Here is a 20907-nt window from a genome sequence, read left to right as displayed (position 1 = left end):
CGATGGCGTGGTTGCGCTTGTTAATGGATCTTGTGCCAAGAAATTAGAGGTAATTTTAAGATATCTATAAAGTTGATGCTAACTAAATTTTTATATTATCCTCAGAAATTGCTTTTTGAATGTAGAAAACAACCAGTGCCTTATTATCAATTAGGTGTTTCCATGGCGTGTTTTTGGTTTGGTTTGGTTTGGTTTTTGCCTCTACCTCGTTATTTCCAGAGTAAGGAAAAACTGGTAAAGTTAGGAGGTAAAGCAGGCTTCAAATAAAAACCCATTTTACTTCCAGTGAAAGTCCTCATTTTCCAGAAGTTTTAGCTTCTAACACATTGAAGAATAATCTTATTATAGTGAAGATTATGAAAGTTCATCAATGTAAAGTGATATTCTTTAGAATTTTCATTACCAGGCCTACTTAGTGGCTTGCCATCCTACTTTCTTAATATACATGCAGGGATCCAGAATATGCCTGTCACATAAAAATTATTTTGAGCTAAAGATGTTTAAGAATCAACAGATGCAAAAAGAGGCTTTGTCTGAAACACTCTCCCTCCATCTGCCTAAAAACAGAGCCTTCCAAAAGAATTCAGCTGCCATCAAACCCCCTTCAAGGAAGACTACCCAATCCCAGGGAAGATCACTCCTATCACTGGAGGAGTCAGATGAGAAATGACATAAAAGAAAATTGTCACAAGACTATCACACCTCCCCATCTACTCTCTAAAAGCCCACTTTGTTTTTCCTAAAAGTCATCTGTTTTTCTCTAAGTGTCCTTTCTCCCCCTCCCTTTCTCCTATGAAAATGATCTATAAACTCTATACTGCAGCCATTTCTTTGAACCACTTTCTTTGTGAGCTTGTGTGTGACCAAACTTGCCTTTTCTCTTGCTTGTCTGTCTTTGTCATTTTAATTCACAGGCTCCCAAAGATAGAACCTAATAAGAGGAAAAAGGTTTTCCTCCCCAACAGCCACATTGTACAGCTCTTTAAGAAGATCCTAAATTAGTGTTCAGGCCTTCCATTCAGTGACTGATGTGGCACCTATAAACTGCTTCTAAATATATTAAGAATCCTTTTATCCCAGGATTTTGGTTTCCTCCTTTCCCGGTTTATAGTGAGGTTTTTAGTCTTATTTAATATAGATGTGCTTTTCATGGGGCGCCTGGGTGGCTCAGTCATTAAGCGTCTGCCTTCGGCTCAGGTCCTGATCCCAGGTTCCTGGGATGGAGCCCCGCATCGGGCTCCCTGCTCAGTGGGAAGTCTGCTTCTCCCACTCCCCCACCTGTGTTCCCTCTCTCCCTGTGTCTCTCTCTCTGTCAAATAAATAAATAAAATCTTAAAAATAATAATAATAATAATAATATAGATGTGCTTTTCAATGATGAGCCACATCAGGGGTGCCTGGGTGGCTCAGTCGGTTAAGCATCTATCTGCCTTCTGCTCAGGTCATGATCTCAGTGTCCTGGGATGGAGCCCCAGGTAGGCTCCCTGCTCAGCGCAGAGTCTGCTTCTCTCTCTCTCCCTCTGCCCCTCCCTCCTGCTCATGCTCTCTCTCTCTCTCAAATAAGTAAATAAAATCTTAAAAAAAAATCAGCCACATAAATTCTTTTTGGAAGTAAACAGGCTATAAATGAATTATAAATGTTAGCAATAACTATCATAAAAGAATAACAGTACCATGTTTTTGCCAAAATATTTCCCCTTGAGTTATTGCCCAGAGACAATTTTTTTATCTTTTTATATCTAAATCCTGCTTATATGTATGTGTGTACACGTGTATGTACATATAGTGTATATATTTTTACAAATCTTTTGTATAGCATATATATTTTTACAAATCTTTTGATTAAGAAATTACCATATTTTCTTATACTGAGTTCCAAATTCCAAATTGCATGCTAACTGTAGGGGCAATAAACTCTGCCATAATGTTTACTGTTTGAAACACTAACATTTGTTAAGCACTAACTATATTCCAGCCTCCACACTTACTACTGCTTTATATTCATTAGGTTATTTAGTTCTTACAATAACATTATCTTATAATCATCATTTTTAATAAAGTTCCCAAACAGTTAACATAGTTTATCATTCCCTAATAAAACCACCAGGAAATTAGTTGTCATGCAGTGATAGGAAACATACCTACGTATTTACTTCAGTATTACAAAATTAGGAGCTGGTTACCAACCTAAGCAGACTTAGAAAAAGATTCAGGGGCGCCTGGGTGGCTCAGTCATTAAGCGTCTGCCTTCGGCTCAGGTCATGATTCCACGGGAATCATGGGATTGAGCCCCACATCGGGCTCCCTGCTTAGTGGGTAGTCTGCTTGAAGATTCCCTCCCTCTGCCCCTCCCCCCATGGGCATGTTCTCCCTCTGTCTCTCAAATAAATAAATAAATCTTTAAAAAAAAAAAAAAAAGAAGGGCGCCTGAGTGGCTCAGTCATTGAGCATCTGCATTCGGCTCAGGTCATGATCCCAGGGTCCTGGGATCGAGCCCCACATCGGGCTCCCTGCTCAGCGGGAAGCCTGCTTCTCCCTCTCCCACTCCCCCTGCTTGTGTTCCCTCTCTCGTTGTGTCTCTCTCTGTCAAATAAATAAATAAAATCTTTCAAAAAAATACAAAAAAAAAGAAAAAGAAAAAGATTCAGTTACCAATAAGTGCTGGCGATTATAGTGCCATACTTTAAATTTTTTATTTTTTTCAATTTTCCAAATCTTATTTCTATAAGTGCCAAAACATTTCAACGGAAATCTTTCTAAACTTTATTAGAACTTAATTCCTTCCTTAAACAGAGTAAATATACTTTAACCTTTGTCTCATAGCATCTAGTATTTTTGTGACCACAATTTCTGACTCAAATTGAAATATAAACTTTTTCATCTTTTTTACTGACTTTTCTCTTGTGGACAGTATGTGTTCCTACCTTTTATCACGTGCTCTGTTTTAATCTGTTGCTTTTCATATGTTCTGTTCCTGGAAATTATATTATCAGTGTTGCTTAATTGTTTATAATTTGAAAATAAATTCGATCAAAAGTCTAAGGACCTCGGGACACCCAGCTGACTCAGTCAGTAGAGCATGCGACTCTTGATCTCGGGGTTATGAGTTCAAGCCCCATGTTGGGGGTAGAGTTTACTTAATAATAATAAAAAAAAGTCTAAGGACCTCTCCTAAAGATTGACAAACAACATATTACAACATTTATTGAATGTCATGATTATTTCTGAAATTTCTGTTGATCTGAGTTCCCAGTGGGCAGAGACCATTTTGTTCATCATTTTATCATCATTTTATCCCCATAATTTTACTGAAGTTCCAGGCACAAGATAGTCCCTCAATAAATGTTATCATATTAACTTTATATTATAGTCATATTTATAAGTTTCTATAATCTTCATGGTTAAAAGTTTGTTTGCCTGTAGAATTTCATTTATTCAACAAATATTCATTAAGTACCTGCTATGTTCTAGACATTGGTACATCAGAGAACAAAATCTGTTCATAGGATGTATCATTTCTTTCCTTTTTGTTGTTGTTGGTAATTCAGATTATTTTCAGTTTTTAGCTACTAGAAATAATCATATGTTGGGGTTTATACTTTTTTCTTCCATTGCTGTAATGAACTCCAAAAAACAGAACAAGTAGATCAATAGGTATGGCTACTTTAATGGTCCTAAATTCGTATTATAAAATTGGTTCCCATGAAGGTTATGTTGTAAATTCACAGTTTTGCGAAGATCCCAGTTTGCAGCATTGAATCTTTTTTTTTTATGCCTTAATATATTTTAAATGTTGGACACTATTCCTTCCATCTGTTCTCAAATTGTATTTCTTTGTCTGTAGCCTTCGCCAATTTATATCTATATCATAGGACATGTTTGCCAATTTATAACAAGATGCTTTTTTCCTCAATTTTTATGAGTTTTCAATATACTCAGGTTTCCTTTATTTGTAAGATATGATTGATTATAATAGTATACCAACTTAATATCAACTTTTCAGGAGGAAAAAATATTAATACCATAAATATACATGTCAACTATTAGATAAATCTTACTTCCGGAATTCTTAAAATGTCTTCTATTATGGTCAAATATACACAACACAAAACTTACCACTTTAACGATTTTTTGTGTACAATTCAGTGGAATTGAGTACATTCACATTGTTGTGCAGCCATCGCCACAATCCATCTCCAGAACTTTCTCCTCATCCTACACTGAAACTCGTTACCCATGAAACAATATCTCCCCATTACCCCTTCCCCTCAGCCTCTAGCTACCTCTGTTCTACTTTCTGTCTCTATGAATTTGCCTATTCTAGATAACTCATAAAAGTGGATCATACAGGGGCGCCTGGGTGGCTCAGTTGGTTAAGCGACTGCCTTCGGCTCAGGTCATGATCCTGGAGTCCCTGGATCGAGTCCCGCATCGGGCTCCCTGCTCAGCAGGGAGTCTGCTTCTCCCTCTGACCCTCCCCCCTCTCATGCTCTCTCTCTCTCATTCTCTCTCTCTCAAATAAATAAATAAATAAATCTTTAAAAAAAAAAAAAAAAGTGGATCATACAATATTTGTCCTTTTCTGTCTGACTTATATCACTTAGCCTAATGTTTTCAAGGTTTATCTGTGTCCCTGCATGTGTCAGAATTTAATTCCTGGGGCGCCTGGGTGGCTCAGTTGGTTAAGTGTCTGCCTTCCAGCTCAGGTCATGATCCCAGGGTCCTGGGATCGAGCCCTGCATCAGGCTCCCTGCTCAGCGGGGAGTCTGCTTCTCCCCCTGCCCCTCCCTCCCACTTGTGCTCTCTCTCTTTCTCTCAAATAAATAACTAAAATCTTAAAAAAAAAAAAAAAAAAAGAATGTCATTCCTTTTAAGACCGCATAATATTCCATTGTATATATATGGTATATTCATATATATATATATACACACACACACACACGTATATGTTTATATGTGTTTATATATATATGCTTATATGTGTGTATGTATATACATAAACATTTTGTTTATCCATTCATCTTTCAATGCTTGTTTCCACCTATTCTCTATTGTGAATACCGCTGCTATGAGCATAAGTATACAAATAATCTGTTCTAGTCCCCACTTTCAATTCTTTGGGTATATACCTAGAAGTGAAATAGCTGGATTATATGGCAATGCTGTGTTTAATTTTTTAAGGAACTGCCATACTATTATCACAGTGGCTGTACCATTTTACATTCCCACCACCAGTGCAGAAGGATTCCTAATTAGGACATAAAACGAGGGATATATATTTCTAACATATGAAAAAGGATAGAAAGTAATATAACACAAACCTGTGGACCAGCCACTTAAATTTTAACATTTTCCATACTTATTTTAGTTCCTTGTTAAAAATTATGTTACATGTAAAGCTCCCTGCACATTTATTCTCCCTTTCTTCCTTCAAAGTAACCACATTCTAAAGACACCTGTTTATTTTTCCTTGTGTGTTTGTATACTTTACCTATGTATGGATAGACACATATAGATATGGATCCATAAACAAGATATTGTATTGTTTTATGTTTTAAACTTTCACATAATAGTTTTATAATATATGTGTTCTATTACAGTTTGCTTTTCATTCAAAATTATGTTTAATTTTCCAAGCTTTATTAAGGTATAACTTGCATGCAATAAAGTTTACCCATTTTAAGTGTACAGTTTGATGAATTTTGGTAATTGTTACACAGCCTTTAACCACCACCACAATAAGGTATAACACATTTCCATCACCCTACAACATTTTCTCCCATCCCTTTGCAATCAGTTCTCTACCTGCTTCCATCCCCAGGCAACCAGTGATTTACTTTGGCATTATAGTTTTAAAGTTTCTAGAATTTCATATAAATGGAGTCATGGAATACCCAGTTTTTTTGTTTTTTACTTTTTTCTTTTACTTTTTTTCTTTTAAGATTTTATTTATTTTGACAGAGAGAGAGAGTACAAGCGGGGAGTGGCAGACAGAGGGAGAGGGAGAAGCAGGCTCCCTCCTCAGCAGGAGGCCCGATGTGGGGTTCGATCCCAGGACCCTGGGATCATGACCTGAGCCAAAGGCACTTAACCATCTGAGCCATCCAGGCGCCCCTCTTTTACTTCTTTCACTTAGCACAATGTTTTTGAAATTCATCCATGTTGTTGCATGTGTTACTGTTTCATTACTTTTATTTGTTTATTTTGCTGAGTAGTATTTCATAGTGTGGATATGACACAGTTTGTTCAGAATTGGTGAATGTACCATTTGATGGACATTTGGGTGGTTCTAATTTTGAACTGTTATGAATACTACTATAGAAATTTGCGTACAAGTCTTTGTGTAGACATACATTTTCATTTTTCTTGGGTAAACACCTAGGAATGGGATTATCATATAGTAAGTACACATTTAGCTTTAAAAGATAAGACGATACTGTTTTCCAAAGTGTCTGAACTAACATTATGTTTGAGATTTATGTCTATTAATACAAGTAGATATTTTTCATGTTAACTGTTTCATCTGTTCCATTAATAAACCACCATTTGTTTACCCATTATCCACTTTTTTACTATTACAAATAATATTAAAATGAGCACATTTATAAATTGTTTCCTTGGGCACATATACAAGAGTTACTCTGTATAGTGGACATTTTCAATTAGAACTGCTGGGTTCTGGAGTATACTCATCTTCAGTTTTAACAGATTTTGCCATATTGCTCTATAAAATGGTTGGGCACTTAACTTTTAAATCATCTATACTTTCCAAATTACTGCATACTTACATTAGTCCTTTCTATTGAATGTTTCTTGCAAGTAGATATTTGGTTCTTTTTGTTTGTTGTTTAAAGATTTTTTATTTATTTGAGAGAGAGAGCGCACAGAGGGAGAGGGAGGGGGAGAAGCAGACCTCCCCGCTGAGCAGAAAGCCTGACAACATGGGGCTTGATCCCAGGACCCTGAGATCATGACCTGGGCTGAAGGCAGCTGCTTAAACAACTGAGCCACCCAGGCACCTCTGTTTGTTGTTTTTTGTTTTATTTATTTGAGTAATCTCTATGCCCACCATGGGGCTCAAACTCATGACCCCAAGATCAAGAGTCTCATGCTCCTCCAACTGAGCCAGCCAGGCACCCCTGGTTCTTTTTGTATCAGGGTAGTTCCCAAGCTTTTTCATGCTGTCATCATAAATCTGTTTTTTCTTTTGACTATCCTTTCTTTATTTTTAAATAGGAGATTCATATGGGACATTGTGTGAATCTGACTGATGAGGCTGTAGAAGCTGTCCTCACTTGCTGTCCTCAGATACATATATTACTCTTCCATGGATGCCCCCTAATAACAGGTTAGTATGATAGATTGGGTGGTTCAAATCCTGGCTTCATCTTTTAGTAACTGTGTGACCTTAAGTAAACTACTCAACCCATTCCATTATTCAGTTTCCTCATCTGTAAGATGGATATAATAGCAGTATTTACCTCATAAGCTTAGTCATGATAACTATCTGACAGCACTTTATATGGTAGCTAGTCCATAGTGAAAGCTCAATAAATGTTAGTCATGATGATGATGGTAGAGGTCTTGATAATAAACATGATGTTTTATGTAGACAAAAAAATTCAAGCTTAAAATATTACATCTATTAAATATGCTGAATGACCTGTTGACTCTAATCTCATCAAACTATAGCCATTGAGAATCAGACCAATTTGGACTCTTAGGCTAATGTGATAGATACTTCACTGAAGGAGAACAAAGTAGTCACAGCCCATTTGGCCTGTGTAAGAGCCATGATACTGGAAATAAAAGGTGCAGCATAGGGAATACAGCCAATGATATTGTATGGTAACAGATGGTAGCTACATTTGTGGTGAGCATAGCATAACGTATTCAGGACAATTTGGATTCTTAGGCTAATGTGATACTTCACTGAAGGAGAACAAAGTAGTCACAGCCCATGTGGTCTGTGTAAGAGCCATGATACTTGAAATAAAAGGTGCAGCATAGGGAATATAACCAGTGATATTGTTGTATGGTGACAGATGGTAGCTACATTTGTGGTGATGATAGCATAACAGAGAGAGATGTTGAACACTATGTTGTACACCTGAAACTAATGTAATATTGTGTGTCAACTGTACTCCAATAAAAAAAAACTTTTTTGGGGGGGTGCCTGGGTGGCTCAGTCGTTAAGCGTCTGCCTTCGGCTCAGGTCATGATCCCGGGGTCCTGGGATCGAGCCCCACATCGGGCTCCCTGCTCCGCGGGGAAGCCTGCTTCTCCCTCTCCCACTCCCCCTGCTTGTGTTCCCTCTCTCGCTGTCTCTCTCTGTCAAATAAATAAATAAAATCTTTAAAAAAAAAAAAAACTTTTTTTAAAGAAAAAAGAGGGGCGCCTGGGTTGCTCAGTTGGTTAAGCGTCCAACTTTTGATGTCAGCTCAGGTCTTGACCTCAGGTTGTGAGTTCAAGCATTCAAGCCCTGTGTTGGGCTCCATGCTGGGTGTGGGAGTGTGGAGCCTACTTAAAAAAAAAAAAAGGACTAATAAAGATAGTAAAACATAAAGATTTTACCTTTAAAAATATTTTATTACTTAGGGGTCACCTGGGTGGCTTAGTCGGTTAAGCGTCTGCCTTCAGCTCAGGTCGTGACCCCGGGGTCCTGGGATGGAGCCCCACATAGGGCTCCCGGCTCACTGGGGGTCTGCTTCTCCCTCTCTCTCTGCCCCTCCCCCCACTTGTGCTCTCTCTGTCTCTCTCTCTCTCTCTGTCTTTCAAATAAATAAAAATATAATCTTTAAAAGAATATTTTATTACTTATAAAATCTAATAGAGCTAATAGTGATATATAAGAATATAAATTTTAAAATTGCAAAAATATCATTTTGGTATCACAATTTATAAAATAATGAATAAAATACTATATTATTGTGGGAAAAACAGAGCCATGATACTATATATGACTGTGTCCTGAAAGCACAGCACCTCAGCCCTTTTGCATTACACCTGCAATGGGCCACATACCACAGGATAACCTGTACCTGACCTGTAAGTCAGCACTGATGTCCAGTCCTTCCAGCTCATTTCTCTAATTACAGTCTAAACAGTTACTCTCTAGGTTGAGTTATGATCCTAGAAATCCTCTTAACAACCTCTGTTCTTTCTTACGTATGGACTGTCAGTGTAAACCAAGTGTACAACTGGGTGTATTTTGTATCAGTGGCATCTATAATGAAGACTAAATCTTTTGGGCCAAGACATTTCTCAAAAAACTAAAGCCAAAAAGGACATGAGAAACTGTTAACAGTGCTTACCTCCAGGGAAAGTTGTGGAGGGACAAGAGTAGGAAAATCCTGCATTATACACCCTTTGTACCTTTTGAATTTTTATCATGTGAATGGTTTTATCTATAAAAATTAGTAATAATAATCTTTAAAAAATCACTTAGAACAAGAAAAACTCATGGGACTGAGTGCAGAGGATTGGTACCTGCATATATTATCGTGGGGGTTGTGGGAAGGCAAACAGAGGTTTTCTGGTCATCAAACAAGGCAGAAAATTGTATTCTAACCAGTAGGCTCTTATTTTAAGCTGGAGGAGACCACAGTATATGGAATGTATAACAGCAATCTTTGATAATCTTTCCAGAATACCAATCAAGTTGTGTAAATCTATCCCCTGAGCTATGTTTGATCAATATTTGAACAAGCAAGGGGTACTCGTAAAGCGATTCTATTTTCTTCACACTACTCTATTGCAAATCTGCTCTAAAGAGGCTAATTTTTCCCTACTGCCAGATGAAATCTCAGGTGCCATTGACTTATCATTCTCAGATAGTTAAAATGTCTTGTCATTCTGTATCACTGAAACCTCTCGTTTCAGTAATTAGAATGTCTTAGGTCCATGCAGTAGTCCGAACAAGTTCAAGCTAAAGCTTTTGCTCCTCCAGTCAGCTCAGATTTGGCTGCAGTGGGTAAGGGGACATTGTTGGTTTCTGTATTTTACCATCCCTCACTTCTCTTCTTCCTTCCCCAGCTTGCCCACCGTGGTTTCTGATCCCACCAATGTTAATACAGGGTGGGACTGGTATAAGCAAGAACAGAGGTAAGGGAAGGAAAAGTCTTACTTGACCAGTGCTACTGTGATCAAGGGTCAGCACTCCAGGCCCTGTGGGTGAGCTGATCCGTCCTCTCTCAAAAGTGGGGCACTTTTGGGGTTCTTCAGGGCCCACTTCCTACCAGCCCCTCATCATTGCATATGTCTCCTATCTGCAGTTCTCTTGATTCAAGCCAGCATGTCTCTTCTAGTTAGTAGCTACTATTTTCTTCCTCTCTCCCCAGGCATCCAGCAATATACCTTCAGTCTCTTTCTGCTCAGGTTTCCTAACTTAGTTGGGCTCCTTTCATGAGCAAAATATAAAGCAAACCCATGGCAGCCCTCATCTGTCCACAGGAAACACATACTTTAGGCAATAAGAGTGCAGATACGTCCCAACCTCAGTCTTCTCTTTAGCTACAGAGACTCTCACCATAGCCTTTTGCCCTTTAGTTTTCTCAGATGTGGGTCTGATATTAGTGTCCTGTGTCCTCCAAGCCCAAGAGACATATCAGTCCAACCGATCTCCTTAGAGTTTCCTTTCACTGGGCTTGAATGGAAAAGCAAGCACCTCCAGCCCTCTTTCCAGAACTCCAATCACTGCTGTTTTCAAAGAAATCCTTTCTTCAATTTCCAACTCTCCATCCCTTCTCACTTTAACACTTTTGTATCTTTGAATGGATGAAGTGCCATGGATTCCAAAATCAGATTTCAGCCAAGCATTTACAAGTCATATATAGGTCTGGAATCTCACTGGAATGGGAGAGAGTAGCTGGTACCTCTAGTCGTGGAACCTTAGCTGAAATAGTTCTATTTTAATGTTCTATTATATTTGTTTCAGGATAACTTGACTAGGCAACATATTATAAAATCAACCTTTGCTAATTTTACCTTCATTATCTTTCTGGTTACCCTGTGGACACTCTTCTTTGATATTACCCCCAAACTCAGTAAGCGGTCATTTCTTAAAGGTTAGTTGCAGTGTGGAAGGTGAAAATATATCAATGAACTTTTTATACACTCACATTACAATCCATTCGTCTGTCTTGTATTTTGATTGGATCTTTTACCCATACGTGATTTTGTAATGTCATGCATTGGCAGTTTGGAAAATATTGGTTCTCTTAGTAATATAGATCTTCCAATGTCAACACATTTTATTACAGCAAAAAAAAAATCACATTTGTTAATATCACCACTGGGTAGTTGTCAAGATCATAATGATAGCTACAAATTTTCCAAAATCCATTTGAAAGCTAAAATTTTATCATTGGCAACAAACTGTGACATTTGTTTTCTTTGAAGTGATAGGCTCATTTTGCTCTTTTTCAAGAAGTAATCTGTGCTGGCTGGGAGGTGGGTGGGGGGACAGGGTAACTGGTGATGGGCATTAAGGAGGGCACTTGATGTAATGCGCAGTGGATGTTACATGCAACTGATGAATCACTAAACTCTACCTCTGAAACTAATAATACATTATATGTTAATTAATTTATTTTAAATTAAAAAAAAAAAAAAGAAATAGTCTGACAAGTACCCAAGTCTGAATAACCTTAGGTTGTCAGCTGTTCTTTCAAGTAAAAATGATGTTCCATGAATAAAGTGACTATCTTAGCTCACAACCCTAAAAGGGTCTCAGACTGTAGGATCTACAGACCACACTTTGAGAACCATTGCTTTACAGTAAAGAGTAATTATCAGTTAACTTTAGCAGTTGGAGCAGGAACACAATACCCCTTTCAAATCACTTCTTATATTTTCATGTGGGTTTACTAGAAGTGAAAGTACACATTAAAATGACAGGAGTTTGAAATCCTTGGAATAGAATAACAGTAGTTTTGACCTAGAAGATTATCTAGGCCAGCATTTACCAACTGTTACTGCTATGTAAATGAACCAAAGATGGCCTCTATGTAGTTTCTTTTTTTTTCCTTTTTAAAGATTTTATTTATTTGAGAGAGAGAGAGCACAAGCAGGGGGAGTGGCAGAGGGAGAGGAAGAAGCAGGCTCCCAGCTGAGCAGGGAGCCCAATGCGGGGCTTGATCCCAGGACCCCAGGATCATGACCTGAATTGAAGGCAGATGCCTAACCAACTAAGCCATCCAGGCATCCCTACATAGTTTATTTCTTCATAGCAGATTGGGACTATTCAAAAAGCCACCAGCATCAGAATCTTTATTCATTCAGTGATTTTAAATACAGCCTAAAGAAGCAGATTTTTAGCATCTAGAGCCTGCCTGCTTTGCATACCCTGAAAAACTGCACTCAAGCCACTCTTGCCCTTTGGAGCTCTCTGACCCAGAGACTCACTTATCTTGATGCTGAGCAACATCATGACACACAAACCTCCTCTCCAGTCCTCTGGGAATTCCTTTACCCTCCTTCCCTTCTCAGTAGTGCCCCCACCACTCTCTCTCTCTCTCTCTCTCTCTCACACACACACACACACATTGTTGTCTCTGGAAGATCTCATGTTGTGAGGGACTTCTGAAAGCAAATCTGTCAAAGCGCAGCCCAAATAAAGCTTATTGTGTCCTACTGCCACCTTGTGGTCATATCTTTTTCCTTGATCTGCCCTGAAATCCCTTAACTATAGTGACATGTTTTCATGTTCTAGAAAATACCATAGGTATAGTGTTGGAGCTTAGGGCAGGCCACCCCAAAATATGCCATGGAGTATATTTATTATTTTGAATTTAAGTTACTTAAGAAACAGCCAATGCAAGAACACTCTGACTTTCTTTTGTCTCCCGAAAGTAGGAAACAAATCTCCCATGTGAAAGGTACCCTCCCTGCACCAGGAGCTAGAAAGACATCCTTATCATCAGAGATGGGGAAGTCTATATAAACAAACCTTGTTACTTTTACTATTTTACTACCCCAGCCTCAATTCTGTTTAGAATTCCTTATTAATTAAAGCTCCCAAACATAAATTTTCTTTGTCCTGTCAGTTCATAAAAAATTTGTTTCTCCATCTAAAAAGTATAAAAGCTGTCTGTCTTGGTCACTTCTTAGGTCCCATATCTATGAGACCTCCATACATGCAAATTAAATTTGATTTTCTCCTGTTAATCTATCTCCTGTTTAATTCAGACAGCAGCCAGAAGAATTTTAAAGGGTAGAGGGATATTTTTCTTCCCCAACAATAGCATAGAACTAAAAGTGGCTTTTTTTTTTTTAGATTTTATTTATTTATTTATTTATTTTAGAGAGAGAGCATGCATGAGCTGGGGGAGGGGCAGAAGGAGAGGGAGATGGAGAGAATCTCAAGCTGACTCCACGCTGACCTCAAAGCCCAATGCAGGGCTCAATCTCCTGACCCTGAGATCATGACCTGAGCTGAAACCAAGAGTCGGATGCTTAACCGACTGAGCCACCCAGACACCCCAGAACTAAAAGCGTTTGTGTGTCCAAAAAGTTTGGGAAATGCAGCATACCATTATAATGAATGTTAATTTATCAAAGGGTCTGAGAAATACTATAGCTAAGAAACTTATTTAACTATCTTATTCCAAGCATTTCCCAAAATTTTTTTAGCACAGAACACTTCTATGGACCTCAGCTTGCCCTTGTGTATAATTGTCAACCATAAAATTGAGAGATCTGATAATAATGCAAAAGAGTTCATATACCATTGCTTTATTAAAAAAGGTTCATAAAGAGAAGAAGCTGAAGTTTTTCAACTACCCAGATCATTTCTACTCTTCCCCCTTTCCTGTCAGCACTACTACCATTGTGTATTTTTGCTACCATCATTAAATGAAAATAAAATGGGGTAATATATTCACCTTATATTTAATTTTTATTTATTTTTTTCTCCAAAGAAGGTAAATGGTTTCATTTACAAGGTTGGCCTGGTAAATGAAAGTTTTTTCTTCTTTCATGATACCTTATATAACATTTTTCCTCATGCTTATATATTTATGTGGTTGCTTATATATGACTATATAAGACAATATGATTTATTTTCCATAAAAATATATGTACATAGTATGTTCAATTATAATGTTATCCCCAAAGCAGTCTCACCCCCAAATTGACAGTGTCACTATAGTTTCCCCTCAAATTCCCTAAATTAATAGGTTTATCTTCTCTACTATAATTCTAACTATTTTTTAAATTTCTTAACCTTAAAGTCAGACTATAAACAGAACTCCACATTATACATCAGGTCTTGAAACTGTTTGAAACACCTGATTTTATTTCTGCAGAAAAGAAAATAAAAACTAAACTGCTATTGGACGCCTGGGTGGCTCAGACGGTTAAGCGTCTGCCTTCGGCTCAGGTCATGATCCCGGGGTCCTGGGATTGAGTCCCACGTCGGGCTCCCTGCTCAGCGCGGAGCCTGCTTCTCCCTCTCCCTCTGCCTGCCACTCCCCCCTGTTTGTGCTCTCTCTCTCTCTGTCAAATACATAAAATCTTTAAAAAAAAAAAAAACTAAACTGCTATTTAAAGTCTCGTAAATTATAATTTTTTAGAAAGAAAACCGCAGGTCCAAGGTAGAGCCACTTGCCCCAGTAGAGCAAACTTAGACTTAACTGCAGTTTCAGTTTCTCAAAGGAGTGAAATTTTAAGACAAACAATGTAAAATTTTCTGTTCAGCACCAATGAGGTAATCTATCACATGGGCCCTCTTCATCCCGCCAGAGGAAGGTGAGGTAATCCACCTAATAGGACCCTTTGCCTTTCCCCCTATGAGAAGGTGACCTTGTTTGAACCAATCCCTACTTTTCTTTTGCTAATAACTTCTTGCCCTACTCTCCTTCCTATAAAAATCTTCTATTTTGTACAACTCCTTAGAGCTTCCCTCTACTTGCTAGATGGGATGCTGCCTGATTCATGAATCAATTAATAAAGCCTATAATTTACTTGGCTGAATTTTGTTCTTTGACATAATGTACTTTTTCTAGATGTTATAGAAGCAGAAAAATAATTTTACAACTTATTAAATTCTTTTTAATTCAGTTATGTCTGCAGTGATTATCAGTAAGTTCAGCTCACACACCTTTACTAATCTACAACAGACAGGCATTTCAGTTTCTCATAATTATCTACACATGTTTCACAGTATTTGCAGGCATGGAGGTTTAGATTTTAAAAGGGCAATAAAGCAATAAGACAGCACTAAATTAATTTATGTTTTACACTGAAAGGCAGGAAAAACCAACAGGAAATCTGCTACTTTTGATTGAATTGACCCAAATTTTAGTCATATGTGAGGATTTGTTTCAGCCTGATTACTATACAAGGAAGTTCTTTACTTAGATTCCTAGATCATAAATATGTCAAGATTTACCACCTAGAGCCCAAAACAAACATTAATACCCAAGTGGTTTGCTTCCGAGATTCCTTTAATTAAAGTTGATTCCTTGCTTAAAGGACAACTCTTTTATTATTTTGTATTTTACTTTTCCTAAATCCTATATTATTGTTTCCTCATTATTATTTATTTATTCATTATCAATTCCGTGCCACAGAACTTCTTTATTCCAGACACTGTAATGAGGCATTAGAACTTTGACCATTGTTTGTAAAAATCTGCCAGCCTTACTTTTTTCACTGTGTAGTCTACAAAAATATCTAAATTACAAATGTAATTGATCATTTGAAAAAATTAGTTAATTTCTGTTTCCCACAGTTTCTTCTTTTTCTTGGTGCTCTAGAAGCCCCGCCATGTATCTCTTTCAAAAAGTGGTCTCCATCTATATTAATCATAGATTTTGAGAGATGGTAAAATCTTCCTTAGACTTCATCTACACAACACCTTTAAGGATAAGGGAACAGAGAATGACCTTAAGTGGAAATACTTGATAGTAGAACTGGAAGTAAAAACCTAAGTCACCTGATGCACAATCTCTAATTCTTTCCCCAGCGGAGCAATTTCCCAGAACCATTGGTGTCAGTGGCTTAACTGTTACTAGAAAAGGGACGGAAATAGGAGAGTGACATCAAGCAACAGCAGTGTGATTGGTACTGATGATTTTTTGAGTCTTTTTCAGAGAGTCTGTGTTTAGAAGGGTGGCAGAATATGCCACCCCAATATGCTTCTTCAGGATAAGGACTTCTTTGAGTTGATTATTTTTGAGAAACAGCAGACAATAGAGAAGCTCTGAATACAGAACAGAAGTTACCCTTTTGTGAGAGAAATTTGCATTTATAAAGAAAAAAATCTCCCTTGGGACACCTGAGTGGCTCAGTCGGTTAAGCGTCTGCCTTCGGCTCAGGTCATGATCCCAGGGTCCTGGGATTAAGTCCCGCATCGGGCTCCCTGCTCAGCGGGAGCCTGCTTCTCTCTCTGCTGGCCGCTCCCCCTGCTTGTGCGCTCGCTCGCGCTCTCTCTCTCTGACAAATAATAAATAAAATTTAAAAAAAAAAGAAAAGAAAAAAATCTCCCTTTATAAGTATCTCCCTCTCTATACTTAGAAGAAAAGGGTAACTCTAAATCACAAGAGAATCTTGTCAATGGAGACGACACCAACACAAATCTGTATAGCAAACCTTACCTTTACTTTTTACTGTGCTTTTTCTAATAACCTCCTATAATTTGATGCCTTCCCACCCTGCCCCACCCCAATATCTTTCTTTTGTCTTTAGCTGAAGATGGTATGTAAGGTGGTGGCTAGGGCCATCTCAGGGAGTTTACTCATTTTCCCTGGGTATCTCTCATGCATACATGAAGCATACATATTGATAAGCTGTTTTTCTCTGGTTAATCTGTCTTTTATTATGGGGGGTCTCAGCCAAGAACTCAGAAGGATAGGAGGAAAAAAACACTACAGTGTTCTGGAAAGGGATCACTAAATAGTTAGAGAACCCACAGTTTCTCTTTATAGCATAATAAACTCACAGGCATTGGTTATTCCTACTATTCAAAGTCACCATCCTAAATACTCTATTTTCTCCAGAAAAAGGTACCTGAGGAGACTTTGAGTAATGTAATACTGCCATCTAGCATCAAAATTTTAAAATTACCTAAAATGGTGTACTGGAGGGAAAAATGTCATCCTATTTATGTGCAATAATAAATTTCTACAAAAGGATGACACAAATGCAGTCAGAAAACAAATATGTATGTATGTTTGATAACATGTTCATAATTAGTAAAAATGCCAAATAATCCTAAAAACACCAACTAAAATGAAACTGGGAAGTATAAGTTTCCGATTTTATTTTTCTTTTTAAAATTGTATTGGTTGTTCTGGGTCTCTTGAATTCCCATATACATATTAGGATCATCTTGTCAATTTCTAAAGAAAAAAGAGAGAGACAGCTGGGATTCTGGGAGCGATTGCATTGAATCTGCAATCAATTTAGGGAGTATTGTCATGTTAATATTATCTTCTGATCTATGAACACAGACAGGTGTCTTTCCATTTATTTAGATCTTGAATTTCTTTCAACAATGTTTTGTAGTTTTCAGACTAAGTTTTTCACTTCTTTTGTTAAATTTATCCCTAAGTATTTTATTCTTTTTGCTGGTAATGTGAATGGAACTCTTTTCTTAATTTCATTTTTGGATTGTTCATTGCTAGTGTATACAAATACATTTGACTTTTGTATATTGATCCTGTATTGTGCAACCTTGCTGAACTCACTTATTAGTTTTCATTTTTTAGTGGATCCCCTAGGACAGTCTGTAATTATACAGGACATTCTATATGTATTACATAATGTACAAATAAAGATAGTTTTACTTCTTTCCTTCCAACATGAATACCTTTTATTTCTTTTTCTTCCCAAATTTCCTTGGCTGGAACCTCCAATGCAATGCTGAATAGAAGGGGGGAAGAACAGGGGCGCCTGGGTGGCTCAGCCAGTTAAGCAGCTGCCTTCAGCTCAGGTCATGATCCCAGGGTCCTGGGATCTGGGTCCCTGCTCAGTGGGGAATCTGCTTCTCCCTCTCCCTCTGCCCCTACCCTCCCTGCTTGTGTGCACACATGCATGCTCTCTAATAAATAATCTTAAAAAAAAAAAAAGTGGGACAAGCAGACATCCTTGCCTTGTTTCTCATCGTAGGGGGAAAACATTAGTCTTTCATCATGAAATATGATGTTAAAACTTTAGTTCTTTCATAGACACTATTAGGTTGAAGAAGTTCCCTTCTATTCCTAGTTTGTTGAATGTTTTTACCACGAGTGTTGTCAAATGCGTTTTCTGTGTCGAGATGATCATGTGCTTTTTGTCCTTTATTCTATTGATATGGTATATGTCATAGGCAGAATAATACCCCAAAGATGTCCACGGTTTTTTTTTTTTTTTTTTTTTTTTAAGATTTTATTTATTTATTTGACAGAGAGAGACACAGCGAGAGAGGGAATACAAGCAGGGGGAATGGGAGAGGGAGAAGCAGGCTTCCCGCGGAGCAGGGAGCCCCATGCGGGGCTCGATCCCAGGACCCTGGGATCATGACCTGAGCCGAAGGCAGATGCCCAACGACTGAGCCACCCAGGCGCCCCAGATGTCCACGTTTTAATGCCCAGAACCTTAATATGTTATATTCCATAAGGTTGCAAATGGAACTAATCAGTTGACTTTAAAATAGGGAGATTATCCTGGATTATCCAGGTGGGCCCAGGGTAATCACAAGGGTCTTTATAAGGGGAAGAGGCAGGCAGAAGGAAAATCATAGAATTGGCAGCATGAGAAGGACTGTCTACTGTTGTTCATTTTGAATATGGAGGCATGCAAGGAATGTGGTGGCCTCTAGAAGCTGGAAAAGTCAAGGAGGTGAATTCTTTCCCTTGAGCCTCCAAAAAGGAGTGCTGATCCAGTCTAGCCCAATGAGGCCTAATTTGGAATTCTGACCTCCAAACTATACAATAATAAATTTGTGTTGCTTTAAGCAATAAGTTTGTAGTAATTTATTACAGTAGCGATAGGAAACTAATGAAGTGTATTAATATTAATTTATTTTCAGATGTTAAACCAACCTTTCATTCCTGGGATAAATCCCAGCTGATCATGGCATACAAGTTTTTTTATATATTGCTAGATTTGATTTGCTAGTGTATTGTTGAGGATTTTTGAGTACATATTCATAAGAGATATTGGTCTGTAGCTTTGTATGTGTGTGATGTCTTTATTTGGCTTTAGCATCAGGGTAATACTGGTCTCACAGAATGAGTTGGGAAATATTCCCCATATCTGCTATTAGTAAAGCACTCCACCTTTGTTATAGTTACTGTTTTCATGATATACATTTGTCCATGCTTTTACTTTCAACTTATTTGAAACCTGTCTTTAATCTAGATTTCCTATATAATGGATTTCCTCTGTAATAAATGATATTTTTGTGACAATAAGACTGCATTTGTTCTCTTATGAGCTGCTATTTTTGAAAATTAGCTGCTGATGTAAACCTTTGTTTTTTGGTATAATTACTTTTCATTTCCATACACTCTGGTTCTCTTGTTTACATTAAGTTTTGGTGTTTGGGCTTATTTTTGTTTTGCTTAAAATAAAATTTAGAGGTTGCCTGGGTGGCTCAGTCAGTTAAGTGTCTGCCTTCAGCTCAGGTCATGATCCCAGGGTCCTGGAATCAGAGTCCCACATGGCATCGGGTTCCCCGCTCAGCAGGGAGTCTCCTTCTCCCTCTGCGCTCTGCCCTGGATCCCTCCCCCTGCTTGTGCTCACACTCTCAATCTCTCTCAAATAAATAAAACATTTTTTTAATTAAAAAATAAAATAAAATAAAATTTAGAAACCGTATGTTGGGCCCACTTTTTTTTCTATTGGTTTGTGAAATCTGTAACTCTAACAACCACTAAACTAGAAAATTTCCAAGACTAGTTTGAAGAGCTGTTGTATATACAACATAGTCTGTATCTAGTAAACAAGTTTGGTAAACTTATGAATAATTTTTAAAGTAGTAACATTTTATCAGTATTTTTGTTTAACTCGTATTTTTTAAAAGACATTATAAAATTGACTTGGCAAAAGAGGTATAAACCAAATTAAAAATCACTACTGAGAATAATTCAGAACCATCTAAATGTCCAATAATATACATTGGTTAAATTATAATGAATTCATATAATAATTATCTATTAAAAATCATGCTTTATAAGAGTATTGTGTGACGTGGAAAATGTTTGCCTCCAGGTCAAGTTGTCCTATTCTAGTAATTGCTCCCTCCCCTAACCATTTTGGGCATGTTGCAGCTTCCCAAAGTGTCTTACCACACCCATTGGCGTTCTTTAATCCTGCTCATTCCTTTGTAAATAGTCGCTTTGTTAAACCCTGTTCAGGCACACCACATTAGTATGTCTGTTGCCTGCCAGGACCCTGAGAAAGTTTATACACAGGTTAATGGTGAAATTATACCTTTACTCTCTGGCTGGTGAAATTGAGACTAAATTACAGAGAAAACAATGAATGCCTATTCTTTTTTTACAAGTATTACTATGATATGTGTACTGCAGCTAATAATGAGGGTTACCACTAGTTAAATGTTTTTAGTTGCAGTTCTTTATATATCATCCCCTTTAATCTTTTCAATAACCCTATGAGGTATCATGGTTATCATCCCTAGTTTATACATGAGGACATATTAAATATCTTTGATTATTGTGAATTAATGTATTGTCATTGTTTTCTTTTGTAGATCATTCACGAGAAGTCCTGGAGCAATTAGTAGGCCCCAACAAACTAAAGCAAGTGACGTGGACTGTTTATTGATGCTTATTAAAGCTTATCAAAGCAATGATCTTCATACTACATTCCCAGGAAACAATGGTTTTAGAGATTGGCTTTCCAATAATGTGCTTGTTGCTTTGAAGTTAACAGACCCTTAAACATGTAATAGTGCTATTA

General features: G+C 37.5%; 1 protein-coding gene across 1 annotated transcript in view; it reads left to right on the top strand.

Moving 5' to 3' along the window:
- The window catches only part of AMN1 (antagonist of mitotic exit network 1 homolog), a 71648-nt gene extending 50741 nt beyond the window's left edge, over nt 1-20907 (top strand). The window contains exon 7 of the mRNA XM_036099531.2: nt 20699-20907. Coding sequence (XP_035955424.1) covers nt 20699-20772 — 74 coding nt within the window. The 3' untranslated portion in view covers nt 20773-20907. The remainder of the gene's footprint in view (nt 1-20698) is intronic.

The sequence above is a fragment of the Halichoerus grypus genome, chromosome 6, assembly GCF_964656455.1.
Source record: "Halichoerus grypus chromosome 6, mHalGry1.hap1.1, whole genome shotgun sequence".
In the NCBI taxonomy this organism is placed as follows: Eukaryota; Metazoa; Chordata; class Mammalia; order Carnivora; family Phocidae; genus Halichoerus; species Halichoerus grypus.
This window is presented reverse-complemented; position numbering and strand designations above follow the sequence as displayed.